The sequence below is a fragment of the Malaclemys terrapin genome, chromosome 10, assembly GCF_027887155.1.
Source record: "Malaclemys terrapin pileata isolate rMalTer1 chromosome 10, rMalTer1.hap1, whole genome shotgun sequence".
Taxonomy (NCBI): Eukaryota; Metazoa; Chordata; order Testudines; family Emydidae; genus Malaclemys; species Malaclemys terrapin.
In genome coordinates, this window is record NC_071514.1 from 71,466,809 (window position 1) to 71,482,572 (window position 15,764).

General features: G+C 39.5%; 1 protein-coding gene across 1 annotated transcript in view; it reads right to left on the minus strand.

Annotated features, from left to right (window-relative positions):
- DNAH3 (dynein axonemal heavy chain 3) overlaps positions 1-15,764 on the minus strand; it is a 117,987-nt gene that overhangs the window by 65,746 nt on the left and 36,477 nt on the right. The window contains exons 21-28 of the mRNA XM_054040941.1: positions 14,145-14,259; positions 13,143-13,259; positions 11,085-11,264; positions 9,597-9,733; positions 8,620-8,821; positions 7,117-7,209; positions 6,393-6,503; positions 4,830-4,944 (exon numbers count right to left, since the gene is read on the minus strand). Of these exons, the coding sequence (XP_053896916.1) occupies positions 4,830-4,944; positions 6,393-6,503; positions 7,117-7,209; positions 8,620-8,821; positions 9,597-9,733; positions 11,085-11,264; positions 13,143-13,259; positions 14,145-14,259 (1,070 nt within the window). The remainder of the gene's footprint in view (positions 1-4,829; positions 4,945-6,392; positions 6,504-7,116; positions 7,210-8,619; positions 8,822-9,596; positions 9,734-11,084; positions 11,265-13,142; positions 13,260-14,144; positions 14,260-15,764) is intronic.

Below are 15,764 nucleotides of genomic sequence, written 5' to 3' on the forward strand. Positions count from 1 at the left end.
TTTTCTGAATTTCATCTTGTTAATTTCAGACCAATTCTCCAATTTGGCAAGGTCATTTTGAAGTCTAATCCAGTCTTCCAAAGGGCTTGCAGCCTCTCCTAGTTTTGTGTCATCCACAGGTTTTATAAGCATATTCTCCTCTCCATTATCCAAGTCATTAATGAAAATATTAAATAGTACTGGACCCAGGACAGACCCCTGCAGAACCCCATTAGATACATCCCTCCATACATCCCCACCAGGTTGATAGCAAACCATTGATAACTACCCTTTGATTATGCTCTTTCAATCAGTTGTATACTGACTTTATAGTAATTTCATCTAGACCAAAATTCCCCAGTTTGCTTATGAAAATGTCATGTGGGCCTGTGTCAAAAGCCTTACTAAAATCAAGATATTTTATATCTACAGCTTTCCTCACTATCCAGTAGGCTTGTAACCCTGTCAAAGAAGAAAATTAGGTTGGTTTGGGATGATTTGTTCTTGATAAATCCATGCTGGCTATTCCTTCTAAGCCTATAATCCTCTAAGTGCTTGCAAATTGATTGTTTAATAATTTGTTCCAGTATCTGTCCAGATATTGACATTAGGTTGACTGGTCTATAATTCCCTGGGTCCTCTTTGTTCCCCTTTTTAAAGATAGTGTGCCCTTCGCTAGTCCTCTGGGACTTCACCCATTCTGAGTTCTCAAAAATAATTGCTCACAGTTCTAAGATTGCCTCAGTTAGTTCCTTATGTATCCTAAGGTTAATTTCATCAGGCCGTGCCAACTTGAATATATCTAAATACTCTTTAACCTGGACTTTCCCTATTTTGGCTTGCATCCCTTCCCCCTGGTTGTTATATTAATTGTTATGCAACTAGCCATAATTAACCTCCTTAGTGATTAAACACCTCACCCTTCTTGATGTTTGTTATTAGTTCTTCTTCCTCTACTAAGTAGAGAACCTATGCTTTCTCTCATCTTTCTCTTGATCCTAATGTATTTATAGAACCTCTTCTTATTCTCTTTTATGTCCCTTGCTAGATGTAACTCATTTGGTGCCTCAGGTTTCCGATTTTGTCTCTACATGCTTGTGTTATTCTATGATGAAACCAGGTGGACATGAGTATTGTAAAGTCACACCAAAAGCAGTGCCTGAGGTTACATGCAAGATGTTAGGGTCAAAATCCTGACTAAAGGCTGATTCCTGCTGTGACCTATAAGCCAGGCAAGTCCGGAATTTTTCCCTAAAAGTATGGGGATGTTATAAACTGGCAAAGTTCCATTAGCTTTGGTGTTTAAATAGTAATTTTAAGAACCTGATTCTTGTTGCTCTCCATTTCCTTGTATGTTGCAATAACACAATAAACAAGTTTAGTAGGTCAAAGTTGCATTGAGCTGAGTAATTGAAAAGAATTTCAGCAGAGGTTGCAAGCATCCAAGAATAAAGGTGCTTAGTTTTTTTCCAAACACAATGTGGTCTTAACATTATTTGTTAATTTAAAAAGTGACGTGATTGCTATTTTACTCTAGGAGATGGTCTAGCAACATAAACAGAAATTTTATGGGGTTAAAAGAATATTTTTATGGAAGGACATGTAACACAGAATTGGGCTGCAATCTTTTTCAGTTACAGCTGTAATATCACATTTAGCAATACTATATTTCTCAACAGCTGTGCTGCATTTCTTTCTTGGAATCCAGTTCAAATTTATCCTTGGTCAAAACAGAAAAAAAGAAGAATTAGTACCAGCATTTAGGCCAGAATCTCAAAATGGAAAAAAAAAAAAAAAAACGTAAAACAGGCACCATATTGTAGAGTTGGTAGACTGAATAGTGAAATAGCAACCAATGATTAACAGCTAACCCAAGCCACACCTTACTGTTGAACCATGCATGTCGTCACCAGGGATCCTAGTCTTCTGTGATAAAAAAAACAAAATCCTCCGATAAAAAAAAAAAAACATAAAAATCCACGTTTTTCCGCAATTAAAATGAAATGCTGAAATTTAGTTTCCCTAGCCACAATATAAAACTAAAGATGTATTTCTGGGATCCCTGGTCATCACTATAATACTTGTTTATACATATCTATCAATGTATTTATAACTGTAACATTTCACTGGGACCAGTTTACCCTTTCTGGGTCCCCTGGGCCAGAGCTCCACTTAGTACAGAAGTGAGGGTAGGAGCCATCAGGGATCCAGTCACAGCTCCCTTATTCTGCACTACCTAAGGAGATGCTCTGATGTATGCTGGTGAAGGATGGGTGTAGCAGAGTTCTACTCCAGCATACCCTCTCCCAGCCCCCACAGGGCCACCTCCTTTTCCCTACACCAGAGGTAGGAGGGCAACTAGTACAGAAGGCAGCTATGCTGCTCCCACCAGTCTGACACCAGTGGAGAATTCCCACATGCAAAGAGAATTCTCAACTGGACACCTCCAGACAGAATACAACCACTCTGGCCCACTTGAATAGTGCATGGTAGCACACTGGACTGGAAAATCCAGCCTACTGTTCCCCATGAAGCTGAGTTGCCTCCCCCATCAGTTCTGCTGTTGGAAGAGGAAAGGAGATTGGTCTAAGAAACAGGGACGCCATTTGGGGGGCATGGAAGGGCTCTAGCCCCCCACTCCCTCCCCGAGTTTCTTAGGGGAGGTCTACTCATCCTAGCCCTAGATGAGTGTGATATGTGATGAGTTCAGAAGCTGGGAGCAGCACAGCCTTTGTGGCAGGGAGTTTGTTTATAAACAGAGGCAAGGTGATTAAGTAAATTAAGGATCATTAGATGATCCTGAAAGCACTGCCAGGCACTTCAGTTAAAAATCAGGAAACAAAGGGTAGAAATAAAAGGTGAGAATGGAGAGAGGTAAATAGTGGTGTCATACAGGGGTCTGTTCTGGGACCAGTCCTGTTCCGCATATTCATATATGATCTGAAAAAAGGGGTACTCAGTGATGTGGTAAAATTTGCAGACAGTATTAAATTACTCAAGATAATTAAGTCCAAAGCAGACTCCAAAGAATTACACAGGGATCTCACAAAACTGGGTGAGTGGGCAACAAAATGGCAGAAGAAATTCAATGTTGATAAATGCAAAGTAATGCACTTGGCAAAATATAATCCCAACTACACATATAAAATTATGGGGTCTAAATCAGCTGAACCCATCAATAAAGCGATCTTGGAGTTATTGTGAATAGTTCTCTGAAAACATCTGCTCAATGTGCAGTTGCAATTTAAAAAATCAAATCAAATATTGGAAATCATTAGGAAAGGGACAGATAATAAGAAAAAAAGATCATATTACCTCTACATCAATCCACGATATGCCGACATATTGAATAGAGCGTGAAGATTTGGTCACCACATCTCAAAAAAGATGTATTGGATTTGAAAAGGTACAGAGAAGGGCAACAGAAATGATTATGGGTATAGAAACACCTTCTGTATGAGGAGAGATTAAAAAGACTGGGACTTTTCAGCTTGGAAAAGAGATGACAGAGGGCTATAAAATCACAAATGGTGTGAAAAAAATGAATAAGGAAATGTTATTTACTCCTTCACATAACACAAGAACTAGGGGTCACCAAATGAAATTAATAGGCAGCAGATTTAAAACAAACAAAAAAAAGTATTTCTTCACAGTCAACATGTGGAACTCTTTGCCAGGGGATGTTGTGAAGGCCAAAACTATAACAGGGTTCCAATAAGAACTAGATAAGTTCATGGAGCATAGGTCCAGCAATGGCTATTAGGCGGTGGGCAGGGATCCAACACCATGTTCTGCATGTCCCTCGCCTCTGTTTTCCAGAAGCTAGTAGTGGGCAACAGGGCAACTTGATGATTACCTGTTCTGTTCATTTCCCCCGGGGCACCTGGCATTGGCCACTGCTGGAAGACCAAATACTGGACTAGATGGACCATTGGTCTTACCCAGTATGGTCATTCTGATGTTCTTATATAGAACCCAGATGTATCTGCTCCCAGTTGTTTCCCACTAGATCAGTGGGTCTCAAACTTTTTTACTGGTGACCCCTTTCACACAGCAAGCCTCTGAGTGGGACCCCCCTAATAAATTAAACACTCTTTTTAATATATTTAACACCATTATAAATGCTGAAGGCAAGCTGGGTTTGGGGTGGAGGTTGAGAGCTTGCGACCCCCCCATGTAATAACCTCGCGACCCCCAGTTTGAGAACCCCTGCACTAGACCTCGCTCTCCTCTCAGAGCTGAGATAGAACCCAGCAATCCTGATGGCGTCTCTCTCTCTCCACAGAGTTAGTAATAAAGTAAGAATATACATTAACATTTTAAACCTAACCAACGTCCCTTAAGTGACTTGCCACAAAGATGTCAGAACATGTTATTAGAGCTGAGTGGGTCTAATATTTATTTAATTGTCTTTCTCTTATAAAGGAATTAGATACAGGGCTCCTGTCAGCTAATTGCTAAGTTATCTGCCAAAAAACTAGAGTTTTCAAGTGCCCAAGTAGCTCCAGGAAATACGGTTAAAGTTGCACCTCGCTACCAAAATCTGAAATGGCGACCACTGCTAAGAGGCGCTGAAATTAGGCATCCCATAAAGTTTGCTCTGAATTGCTCAGGCTACATGCTCAAACCATTAGTTATCTTGCTTATGCCTAAGGCTGGCATTTACAACTAGCTTTTGTCTCATGTGAATTAGCAAATGAAAATAATTAATATAATCCTTTAACTAATTCTCCAGGACTTAACTTTATCTTGGGGAAGCATCCCAGCTGCCTGTTGCAGATAATTTGCCTCAGTTAATGGTAGCAGTTCTGCCTGGAATGTAATGAGAGTGGTAATAATCATGCATTTACCGTGCACATCAATGACAGTGAGAGCCCCAAGAGTCAGACGGGCACCGCTGGACAACTTTCCTCTCACTAACTGAACAATTTCTCCAATTTGTAGGTTGCTCTTCTCCAAGAATTTCTGTTACGGAAAGAAAATGTGAGTAATAATGGCAAGCTATAGCAAATAGCTCCTAAACTCCCAGAGCAGTCATTAGAACAAACTCTTCCAACAAAATGAGGCAGTTTAGTAATGCCTTCCTGGCACTATGCAAACATTTAAGAGTCTCCTTCATATACTGCTGTTTTATTTAATCATAACTACTCAGAAGGGTTTTGCAGTCTGAAATGGAAGCCTTTTATTTCTCCCTAAATCAAATGCGAGGTCTCTATACCAGGAGAAATGCATGCTCTCTCTATTGTCTAAAGCTGGATGACATTTTTTGTAATAAATAGTTATTCAGCAAATGTAATATTTTCCTGAATTTACTCTTTATTTTAAATTATTTTTCCCCAGGTTTCTACTAATAATTTTGGTCCATGGATCACTGATGATTTTTTTGCAAGCATTTTAAACTCAGCCTGTTTTGACTGGGCACATGGGTTCAGATCCTCAGCTGCAGTAAATCAGCATAGCTTAATTGAAGCCAAGGTACTTTCTGTGTCCTGAGTGGATGAGTACAAGGATCAGAATCTGGTCTCTGCTGCAGTAACTATTTAAAAATTTTCTGTTTTCATGAAAATCCCTGCCATTTGCTAGAGCAGCTCCAGAAAGTGAACAAAGAAGGGGCACACAGTCGAAGCAAATTCCTTTAAAAATTCATGTAAATAATCACAGGGAAAAAATGTTGCAGTATTTACCCAACTCTACTAGGGTCCAATCAAAAGCCCACTGAAGTCAACAGAAGGTCTTTCCATTATTTAGTCTGCTTTAGATCAGTCCCCAATGGGGTAATACACAAGACCATGGGATGATGGATGAATTGCAAACACTTGAGGGAAGAATAACATTCAACTATCAAACCTAGCCAATGCATCTTTATTCTACAGAGAAGCTAGGAGCCACAAGAGCTGTGTAATCACCTGATCCTGCAAACAGCTACTCCTGTGTGTAGTTCCCATGAGACTAAGGGGGTAAGCATACATAGAGGAGTAACTATTTATAAGATCTGGTCATAGTTTTCAACTTTTGTTTGATTCTTCTTTTCACAATTGCAAAGCTCTATGACACAAGAATAAGAGTCCACAACTTGCTTCAGTGGAGTTACTCCTGATATACAGCAAGGTAAGTGAAATCAAAATCAGTGTCCATAATGATAGAGAAATAGTTGCTGCTGAGACGTAAGACAAATATACAACATGACTGAATGCAAAGTAAAAAGAGAAAACAAAGCAGACGAATGACAAAAGTGAATAGCAAGAAAAGTGGAAATTGCAAAGCACTCCGAGTTAAAGGATATTCTGCCACGATTTAACTTAAGTAGAAAAGTCAGAATGTATGCTTTCAGAATGCATGTCACTTTGTTAGAGTATTTTGTAATATCATAATTTAGTCTTTGATTAATTGAAAGAATTGAAAGAAAACCTTACAAGTAAAGTTCCTGATTGCATAGCTTCAGACACTTCCTTTGTCCAGTAGATGGATGAAACACAAATAACCACCTGTCCAGGCCACTGAAGTACCCACTTATTTCGGGGAACCTTTAAAAAAAAAATCACACTTGAGATAGAGAAAATGATGTGTATGCATTAGGCTTTGTCAATAATAAAATCTATTTTCCCTAATGCTTTTCAATCTGATTTATAAAATAAACGGCACTCAACACTGAGAACTTCATTAATTTTCTTTCAAGGAAATTAGATCTGAGGCTACATCTACACTACGGGGGGGGTCGATTTAAGATATGCAAATTCAGTTATGCGAATAGCGTAGCTGAATTCGACGTATCGCAGCCGACTTACCCCGCTGTGAGGACGGCGGCAAAATCGACCTCTGCGGCTTCCCGTCGACGGCGTTTACTTTCACCTCTGCTGGTGGAGTAAGAGCGTCGATTCGGGGATCGATTGTCGCGTCCCAATGGGACGCGATAAATCGATCCCCGAGAGGTCGATTTCTACCTGCCAATTCAGGCGGGTAGTGTAGACCTAGCCTGAGACTTTTAATGAATGCTGCTGAATTAGCACAACAGGATTCTACTTAGTTTAAAACCTAACATCATGGTAAAGGAGAGTTTGAGCCCTGTACATGTGCAGGTTACTTTATGTTAATTACTTTATGCTGTAATTTATTGATACAGAAGAGATGAGTAATTACTTGAACATATCCTCCAATGCCATCTTCAATAACTTGTCTTATGCTGGCCAACATCATTTCCTCTACTTGCAAAAGCCATTTCTCTACCATGCCCTTAAAACAAGAAAAAGAGAGAAGAGTGAAAATACACCAAATAAAATGGCATTTAAAGAGCAAATTTCACACTGGAGTAAACATTTGACTATATTAGGCTTAAAGCATAAAGGCTGGCTCATGCCTTTTTCTGCTCTGGTGGGTAAGGAAGAAAATGGGTGGACAGCCTCCAAATAGATGTACAAGCACTGGTGTGCTGCAGTCATGCCTTCATTGTGTACAACAGTGCATACAGACAAATAAGCCATGTGAACTGCATGAGCAGTGCATCTGAAGGGGCAGCATGGTGTCCATACATCCAGGTAGTGTAAATGCAGCTCTGGGAGGTCAGTGCAACATGGCCATAACACCAGTGAACACATTGTTCCTGAAAGATGTGGTTAAAAGGTTGCTAAATAGAATATCCCCTATCTTTCACCCCCCACCTTTTACCCCTGTTCATGGCTGCCACATAGGAATTCAGCTCCATACAATTTAGTGGGGCATGGCCGAGGAGAGGCAGAAGAATCAGCCACTCATTATGTCAAGTTTCTACAAACCCTACAGATTCATAGATTGTAAGGCCAGAAGAGACCATTAGATCATCTAGTTCTACCTCCAGTCCTGGATAACACAGGTGAGGGAATTTCATCCATCTAATTCATATTATAACAGCATGCCTTATTACATATATATAGTGTAAGTTACTGTTGCTCTTAGCAACAGCAGTAACTCCTCTCAGTCTATCACCTCCCGCCATCCCCAAAGGGGCTGTGGCCACACTCGGGGATGAGGAGAGCAGCTAATGACAAGGCATCTGTTTGAGCCACGCTGTTATTGTTGTGGGGAAGGCACAGCGATGATGAAGGATAGTCTGAAATCCACAAGGCCTTCCCTGTGTTTTCATGCCATTCTCCACACTGGCCATGCCTCTCTCCTGTTTCACTTAGCCTTTGGCCACCCCTAACCCCCAAGGGACAATGCAGGAGAGCAGCAGTGTGCTCTGTACTCTGGCCTCATGTGTGGCTTCCTGCCCTGAGGAAGGCAGAGTGCTTCTTCAACTTGTTACATGCTGCTACCTCCACTGTGCCACCTTTTGACCACAAGGCTAGGCTGTAATCCTATAGTGGTACCTTTAATATTTTCATTCATTTCTTGTTACAGCTGTGATGTGGTATCTTAGTTATGTTCTAAGGGCCAAATTTTTAAAGGTATTTAGATGCTTGAAGATGCAGACAGGCACCTACAGAATTTTCAACACCCCCCAAGTGCCTAACTCCTTTTTAAAACTCCCAGTAGGCACCTATCTGCATTTTTAGATAACTAAATACCTTTAAAAATCTGGTCTTGGTATTTTAAAGCTCATTTCCCCAAAAGCACATCCTTTACCACCAGCTATTCATGTAATGTCATAAGAGAAAAAAAAATTACTTTTGCTTTCACTGGATAGATTTTCTGTATGAAAGGAACAGTTTCTTTCTCTGAACTGATCATTCCTGTGATCTCCAGATCTTCTGTAAACTCTAATTTAGAGATTCCCTCAAAACACTTCTTTAAATGTGGCTGTACTCGAAGGGGATCTTTGGTTTCTGACAAAATCTCAAGCAGCTCATCATTAGACAGGAAAAAGAACCTATTGAAAAGACAATGCACATGCAGTTTTCAGACATGAAACTCATCATCTGAGAAGCTATTATATGCCAGGAGTGTGGATTTGCTCCAACTTTTAAAGTAAGAAAGACTTATCACAAAAGGGAAGTTACCTGCTCTGATTTGAGGAATGCACTATACTCAAGAACTTCTGGGTTCATGTGAGTCTTTGATCTTTGGACTTATGGAACAGTTTTAAAAGTTATAAAACTATTACACCTTTTTACATGCCGGTTGTCACATTCATCCCCTTATGCAAAACAGAGGGGAGAAAAATCTAATCAGGTTTGGGGGACAGCCATGCACACTGTAAAGGTAGCACACAGCCTGTTCTCCACCATCACCTGGTCATCTTTAGACCCTCTGGGGCAATTACATGGGACTTCACCTCTGTGCAGCTGAGTAGGGCATGGCTTAGGGAGCGATAGGTGGGGGTGCAATCAGCTGCTGAAGATGGCATGTTCCCCTGAAAATACACTGTAACTGATGATGTATTTTGCATTGCAAGTTCCTGCTGCACTAAGATACCTTTGCCTCCCTGCCCCCTCAAATCTTGGGCCAAGCATAGCTCAGCTGGACCAGGGAATCTGGGCTACATTTCTAGACAGGGAAATAGGTTGTCATTTTTTGTTGCATAGAACTGTGTTCTGTGACAACTACAAGTCACCCAACTCAGTAAAAATTATTTCAAACAAAGAGAGCATTAGAATCTTTTTATGGTTCTTGCTGCTCTAAGTTGAACCTGTTAATCAATTTACCGTGAGAAAAATAATCTTTTCTTCTCCAAATAAGTATTCAGCCCCTTCTGGATATCATCTAAGAGAACATTTGCTTCCTGAAGCTTCTCCAACATCCTGGGTTGCTCAGTTGCTACAAGTACCCTGGTGTCTTTCACCTTTATAAAAAGAAACACAGTGTAGAAACTGCTAAAAAGTTCATATTTGGTTTGTCAGTTTGTTTCATTTTTATTTCATGATAACGAAGGCTACAGAATATGTTACAGAGCATGGAAAGTTAGAAACTGTTTTGTTGAATGTCCTCACATGAGGAAAATATATATGCAGTATTTGACAGTTTAAGACCATTGCTGTTTAAGACCATTGCTTTGTGCAGATTAAACAGTACCAACAATATTGTAACCGGTGAAAAAAATTGCAGGATCACATCCATAGGCATTAGTATCTTTTCAAATATATACTGATTTGGAGAGCAAATTGCTATTTATATGCACAGTCATCTGTGCCTTGGGCTTGCAGCACTCACAGATTCATAGACATTAAGGTCAGAAGAGACCATTGTGATCATCTAGTCTGACCTCCTGCACATTGCAGGCCACAAAACCTCACTCACTCCTGAAACAGACCCCTAGCCTCCGGCTGAGTTACTGAAATCCTCAAATCATGGTTTAAAGACTTCAAGTTACAGAAAATTCACCATTTACAGTACAAGTGACACGTGCCCCACGCTGCAGAGGAAGGTGAAAAATTCCCAGGGTCTCAGCCAATCTGACCTGGGGAAAATTTCTTCCTGACCCCAAATATGGCGATCAGTTAGACCCTGAGCATGTGGGCAAGACACACCAGGCAGATACCTTGGAAAGAATTCTCTGTAGTAACTCAGAGCCCTCCCCATCTAGTATCCTGTCTCCAGCAATTGGGGATATTTGCTACTGACAGTTGCCAAGGGACCATATGCCATCGTAGGCAGTCCCATCATACCATCCTCTCCGTAAACTTATCAAGCTCAGTCTTGAAGTCAGTTAGGTTTTTTTGCCCCCACTGTTTCCCTTGGAAAGCTGTTTCAGAACTTCACTCCTCTGATGGTTAGAAACCTTTGTCTAATTTCAAGCCTAAGGATAACCAGTTTATAGTCATTTGTTCATTCACAAACAGGAGTGCAAGTCCTATGAAATGCACCTGTAGCACCCTACATTTATCTTCTTCTGTGCTTGTCCTCAGAGTTGTGTTTGCTCTCTGTTATTACACTCCTTTTAATGTGAAAAGATCAGCTGTAATTTATTCTGTGATGTCTAGATTCTACAGAAATCTCAAAAGGGTAGGTAATCTTACCTACAATTTTTGCTAAAAGACAAGGCATTAACGGTGTTTTGGACTCTGTGTTCTATGTTCCAATGACCGAAATCTGAGTCTCTGACTCTGGATAAGCAGACAAATTATCTTACTTAAAACTAATTTGATGAAATATAAATAAATATATTTTTCACTTTATTAAATGCAAATACTTACTGTTTGTGCCATGATGTCTTTCCAGTAAGCGTCTACTATTCCAAACTTTCTGCCCTCTTCTGGCATTTGAGCTATAATGTCTTCTGAACTAAAAATTGGTTCCAGGTAAAGCCATGTTGCCTGACATTTTAACCAGCTATCTAAAATATCTTGCATTGAAACAAGCTTCTCTTCCCATGCCTGTAAACAGAACATTTAACACATATGGTCTGCAAACAATGGTTTTAAACTGTACATTGAGTAGCAGAATAAACAGAGGGTAAAATATCAGATAATTACTTATTTTAATGCAACATTTTCTCTGTTACAGTTCTTTGTTATCAGTATATGTGAGATTGAAAACAAACCACCCTAAGAGCTTTTCCTATAATATTGTACTCTTGTCTGAAAGAACTACTTTAAAAAAACAAACAAAAAACAAACCATGGACTGATCATGCATCTTTCACTCATGTGTTTATTACTTATTCATATGAGCAGTCCCACTGGCACTACTTGTGTGAAGGACTACTCACGTAAGTAAGGTCACAAGATTGGACTTTTTGTCTGTATGACTGTAAATTAGTTCATTTCAGGAGATAAACACCACCGTTTTAAAGCTCTCAATGAAAGTATTGTTCTTAGTCATGAGTGACTGCCTCTGGACATGTTCACAGATACACTCTATAAATAGACTTTTTTTGGTTTGTACGACATACCTCTGTTTTTACTCTTATTAGGCAGCCAAGTTAAAGTTTAGTCAAATCCTTTAAGTAGCAAATACCATACATTTACAAAAAGAACTCAACAGCCACATCAAAGGAGGCATATGAGTTTTCCAGGGTAATCTTTAGAATACTGTATTTCCAATAAAAGATGGTCCAGTAAAATATACTATTTCACCCACCTTGTCTCCCTCATATCCTGGGACCAGCATAGCTATGACAACATCGCAAACTACAATGAAATTGTAACTTAACGACTAAAATCCCTTTGTTTGTTGTGAAAATAATCAGTTTCTTGCATCAGATAAAACCCCCTGAAATAATTTTGACAATGAAATGATACAAGCCATGTGGGCAGAGTAGCACATTATTTTACACCCTCAAAATTAGTCTTTATCAAAAAAACAATGATGTGATTTAAAAAGAATGGAGAAACATAGAGATCTTCTGAATTTTGCTCCAGACACACAATAAATATCTGAATATTCATTAACTTTGACCCAATATTACACTGCTGACAGCCAAATTGTTCACTGAAGTCAATGGGTGCATTGCCTGAGTAAGATGAAGAGGACTGGGCACTCTTTCCTTGCCAAACCCTCTCACAGATCCCTTTGTAAGGGGTATGCCAGGAATGTATTATGGGAGGAGGTGTAGCCAGACTGTATTATGTTTCAGCAATCGCCACCTGCCATACAGCCCTTTGGGGACTGTTACAGGTGGCTATAAATTAAAATAGCATTTGCTCCCACTGCCCTCAGCTCTTGCTAGGATCAGGGCCAAGGTCCTAATGGATGGAATTAAGGGTTTAGAAGTGTTGACAAGTCATGAGAATTAGGTTAGAAAAGCCTTCAAATTATCATCAAATATTGATGGGAAAAGTCTGTTTTCTGTGGAAGCTTCCTTTAGGGAAATCATTATATTTAACTCCTCTTTCCATCAATGAATTACTTGTAGGAGGGCTTTGTTTCATCAAAACAACAAGGAGTCCGGTGGCACCTTAAAGACTAACAGATTTATTTGGGCATACCCAAATAAATACTCATTACACAACTTAGCAGAATTTGTTTAAAGCAACTGACCTATTCCCAAAATATAAAACAACTAAAAAAAAATGCATAAAATGGCTTGTCTATGCAATTACAGTTTCCTTCAGCGTACTGGCAAGCTTTGCATATGCTTCTTTGGAAACCAGTAGCTCAGTGCTCTTTGAAAATACAATATGAATATTTGAATTCTTTAGAAACAGCTCAAGCTTATATTTTAACATCTTCTCATGCCAAAATACCACAAAGCACTTGAGAAAAGCATATTATGAGAGCTGTATTAACTCAATCGAACCAGCTTCCTCTTACCCGGCATTCAGTTTCTATCGGTTTGATGAACGGAGAGCCACACATTGTCTGTGTTTTAACAATGTGATCATCAAGCAAAAGCTGGATATCATCAATTGCTGACAGGATACTGGTATTCTGTAAATATATCAGACTTTGTTAAGGCAAATGACAGTTGTTCTGATTCATTGATCTTAAACTATTTTACTCCTAAAAATTTAGCCTATAATTCCCTGTCTCTCTAAGATGTGGATGGAAGCAAATGAGCGCCTGTAACATATCAAGAGTACTTGTGGCACCTTAGAGACTAACAAATTTATTAGAGCATAAGCTTTCGTGGACTACAGCCCACTTCTTCGGATGCATATAGCTGTATATGCATCCGAAGAAGTGGGCTGTAGTCCACGAAAGCTTATGCTCTAATAAATTTGTTAGTCTCTAAGGTGCCACAAGTACTCCTGTTCTTCTTTTTGCGGATACAGACTAACACGGCTGTTACTCTGAAACTTGTAACATATCAGAAGAGATGGGAATGTATCTCTGCTGTATGCCCCCATTTCCAAAATGTCCATGGAGACTCTATCTTAGTTGGGAAAGAAGGATGGGTCCAGTGGTTGGGGTGCTAGCCTGGGACTCGGAGAGAGTCCAATTCAGTTCCCTGCTCTACCACAGACTTCCTTTGGATCCTTGAGCAAGTCACTTAATCTTTCTTTGCCTCAGTTCCCCATCTGTAAAATAGGGATAACACCACTTCCCTACCTCCTAAGGATTCTGTGAGGATAAATATGCCAAAGACTATGAAATGCTCAGATACTATGATATTGGAGGTCATATAAGTACCTAAAATAGATAGGTACTTATATGATAGGTACTTCACATGGTCTGTTGGGCCTGACTCTCCTCCTCTTAGTTAGTTATACCACTGTAAATCAGGAATAATTCCACTATTTTGCTGAATCAGTGTGAGGCAGACTCAGATCAATTCTCCGTAACAACACATTTGTTAGTTTGATGTATACTCACAGTGTCCCTGTACTTCACAAAATTGAAGCTTATATTGGCCCATTCCGATTTCATTTTGTCCATGGATTTCTCTAGGGAATATTCTTTACTGGCTGCTGCTCCAATAGGCTCTAGTCTAGATTAAAATGAAATTTGGTTTAGCTACATTGCAAAAAAACCTCAACACTCTAAAGAGGAAAAGGAAAAGATTTTGAATAAAGAAATATCATTTAGAGCAGTGATACTGAGACTGAAACTCATGAGCTACAAGTGGCTCATTAATGTGTCTCCTGTGGCTCTTTGCAGCACATGATATTAAACACTTTGTGATTTAATTATTAACTAATCTAAGTTATTAACCAATCAGGATGCTTTTACTATGTTATTAACCAAATATATGTTATTAACCAATTATTGATAAAATAATGCTTGGTCAATCATTTTGCTGTGAATGAAACAATGAATTCACACTCCTGTGGCTCTTTTGGGTAATGTTGATCGCTAACTTTACTCCTGAACCACTGAGGTTTGAGTTTTAGAGTAAGATGCAGATCTGTAAAGCAGCAGTGGCTTTTGGTTTTTTGTATGGCTCTGAAACCTGGGCCATCACAGAGAATCGCAATGCACCAGCTGGATGCTTTCAACATGAAAGAGCAATGACGTATTGAAGGCATATGATAGTTTTATCGCATTACGAATGAGGATGTCAGGCACCAGACCAACCAGCCTCTAGTGTCTTCCAATCCCAAGTGATTCAATAATGGCTCAGATAGCTTGGCTATCTGCTCCATATGTGTTTGATCCAACACAAGCTGGAAGGGGAAGACATTGTGGACGGCTTTGCCGAAACGCTGGAGGGATGTCATGGCTTCTCACCTCACCTGCCTCAGCCTTAACACAAAGCTGCAACATTGGCAGGAAACTGGGCTCTCTGGAGACGGGGGTTACAAAGTGTGTACTCTACATTCCACAAGCAGGAGAATGAATGAATGAGAGTAATCTTCCAATGCAGGAAGGAAAAAGGCAATTAGGTGAGAAAACATGTGAGAAAAATTACAGACTTTCACATTGAGGTGTCTGTGCATTACAGCCCAATATTTGCATACAAAGTGGTCAGTTAAATGCATGTTTCACATATATTTGTTAATTCATAATAAAACATATCATATATATTATGGTAGTGCCTAAAGACCAGGATCCCATTGTGCTAGGGGTTATACAAACACAGAAGAAAAACACAGCCCCTGCCCAAAAGAGCCTACAATCTAAGTTAAATTAAGCATATACCCAATTTTGGTAACTGCATGCTTATCATTATAGAAAACAGGCCCATAATTCCTGAAAGATGGATACTGGGTATCAAGGTACCTGATTTCAGAGCTACAGAATGTAATAAAAAATAGTACCAAAAATACGTTTTAAAACTGTCTAAAACAGTTTTACTGTAAAATATGTGGCAAAGACAAATACATGACAGTGTGGTGAATGTTTTATTGTCTCTTCTTAGGGATTACCTGCATAATTCACTCATAGCCTAGAAGTTTTCTGGCCATTCCAAAATCACTGCTCCATCTGCTGTTCCTCTACAGTGCATATGCATATATTTCAAGGATTTTTTATTTATATTTTCAAACTAATCAA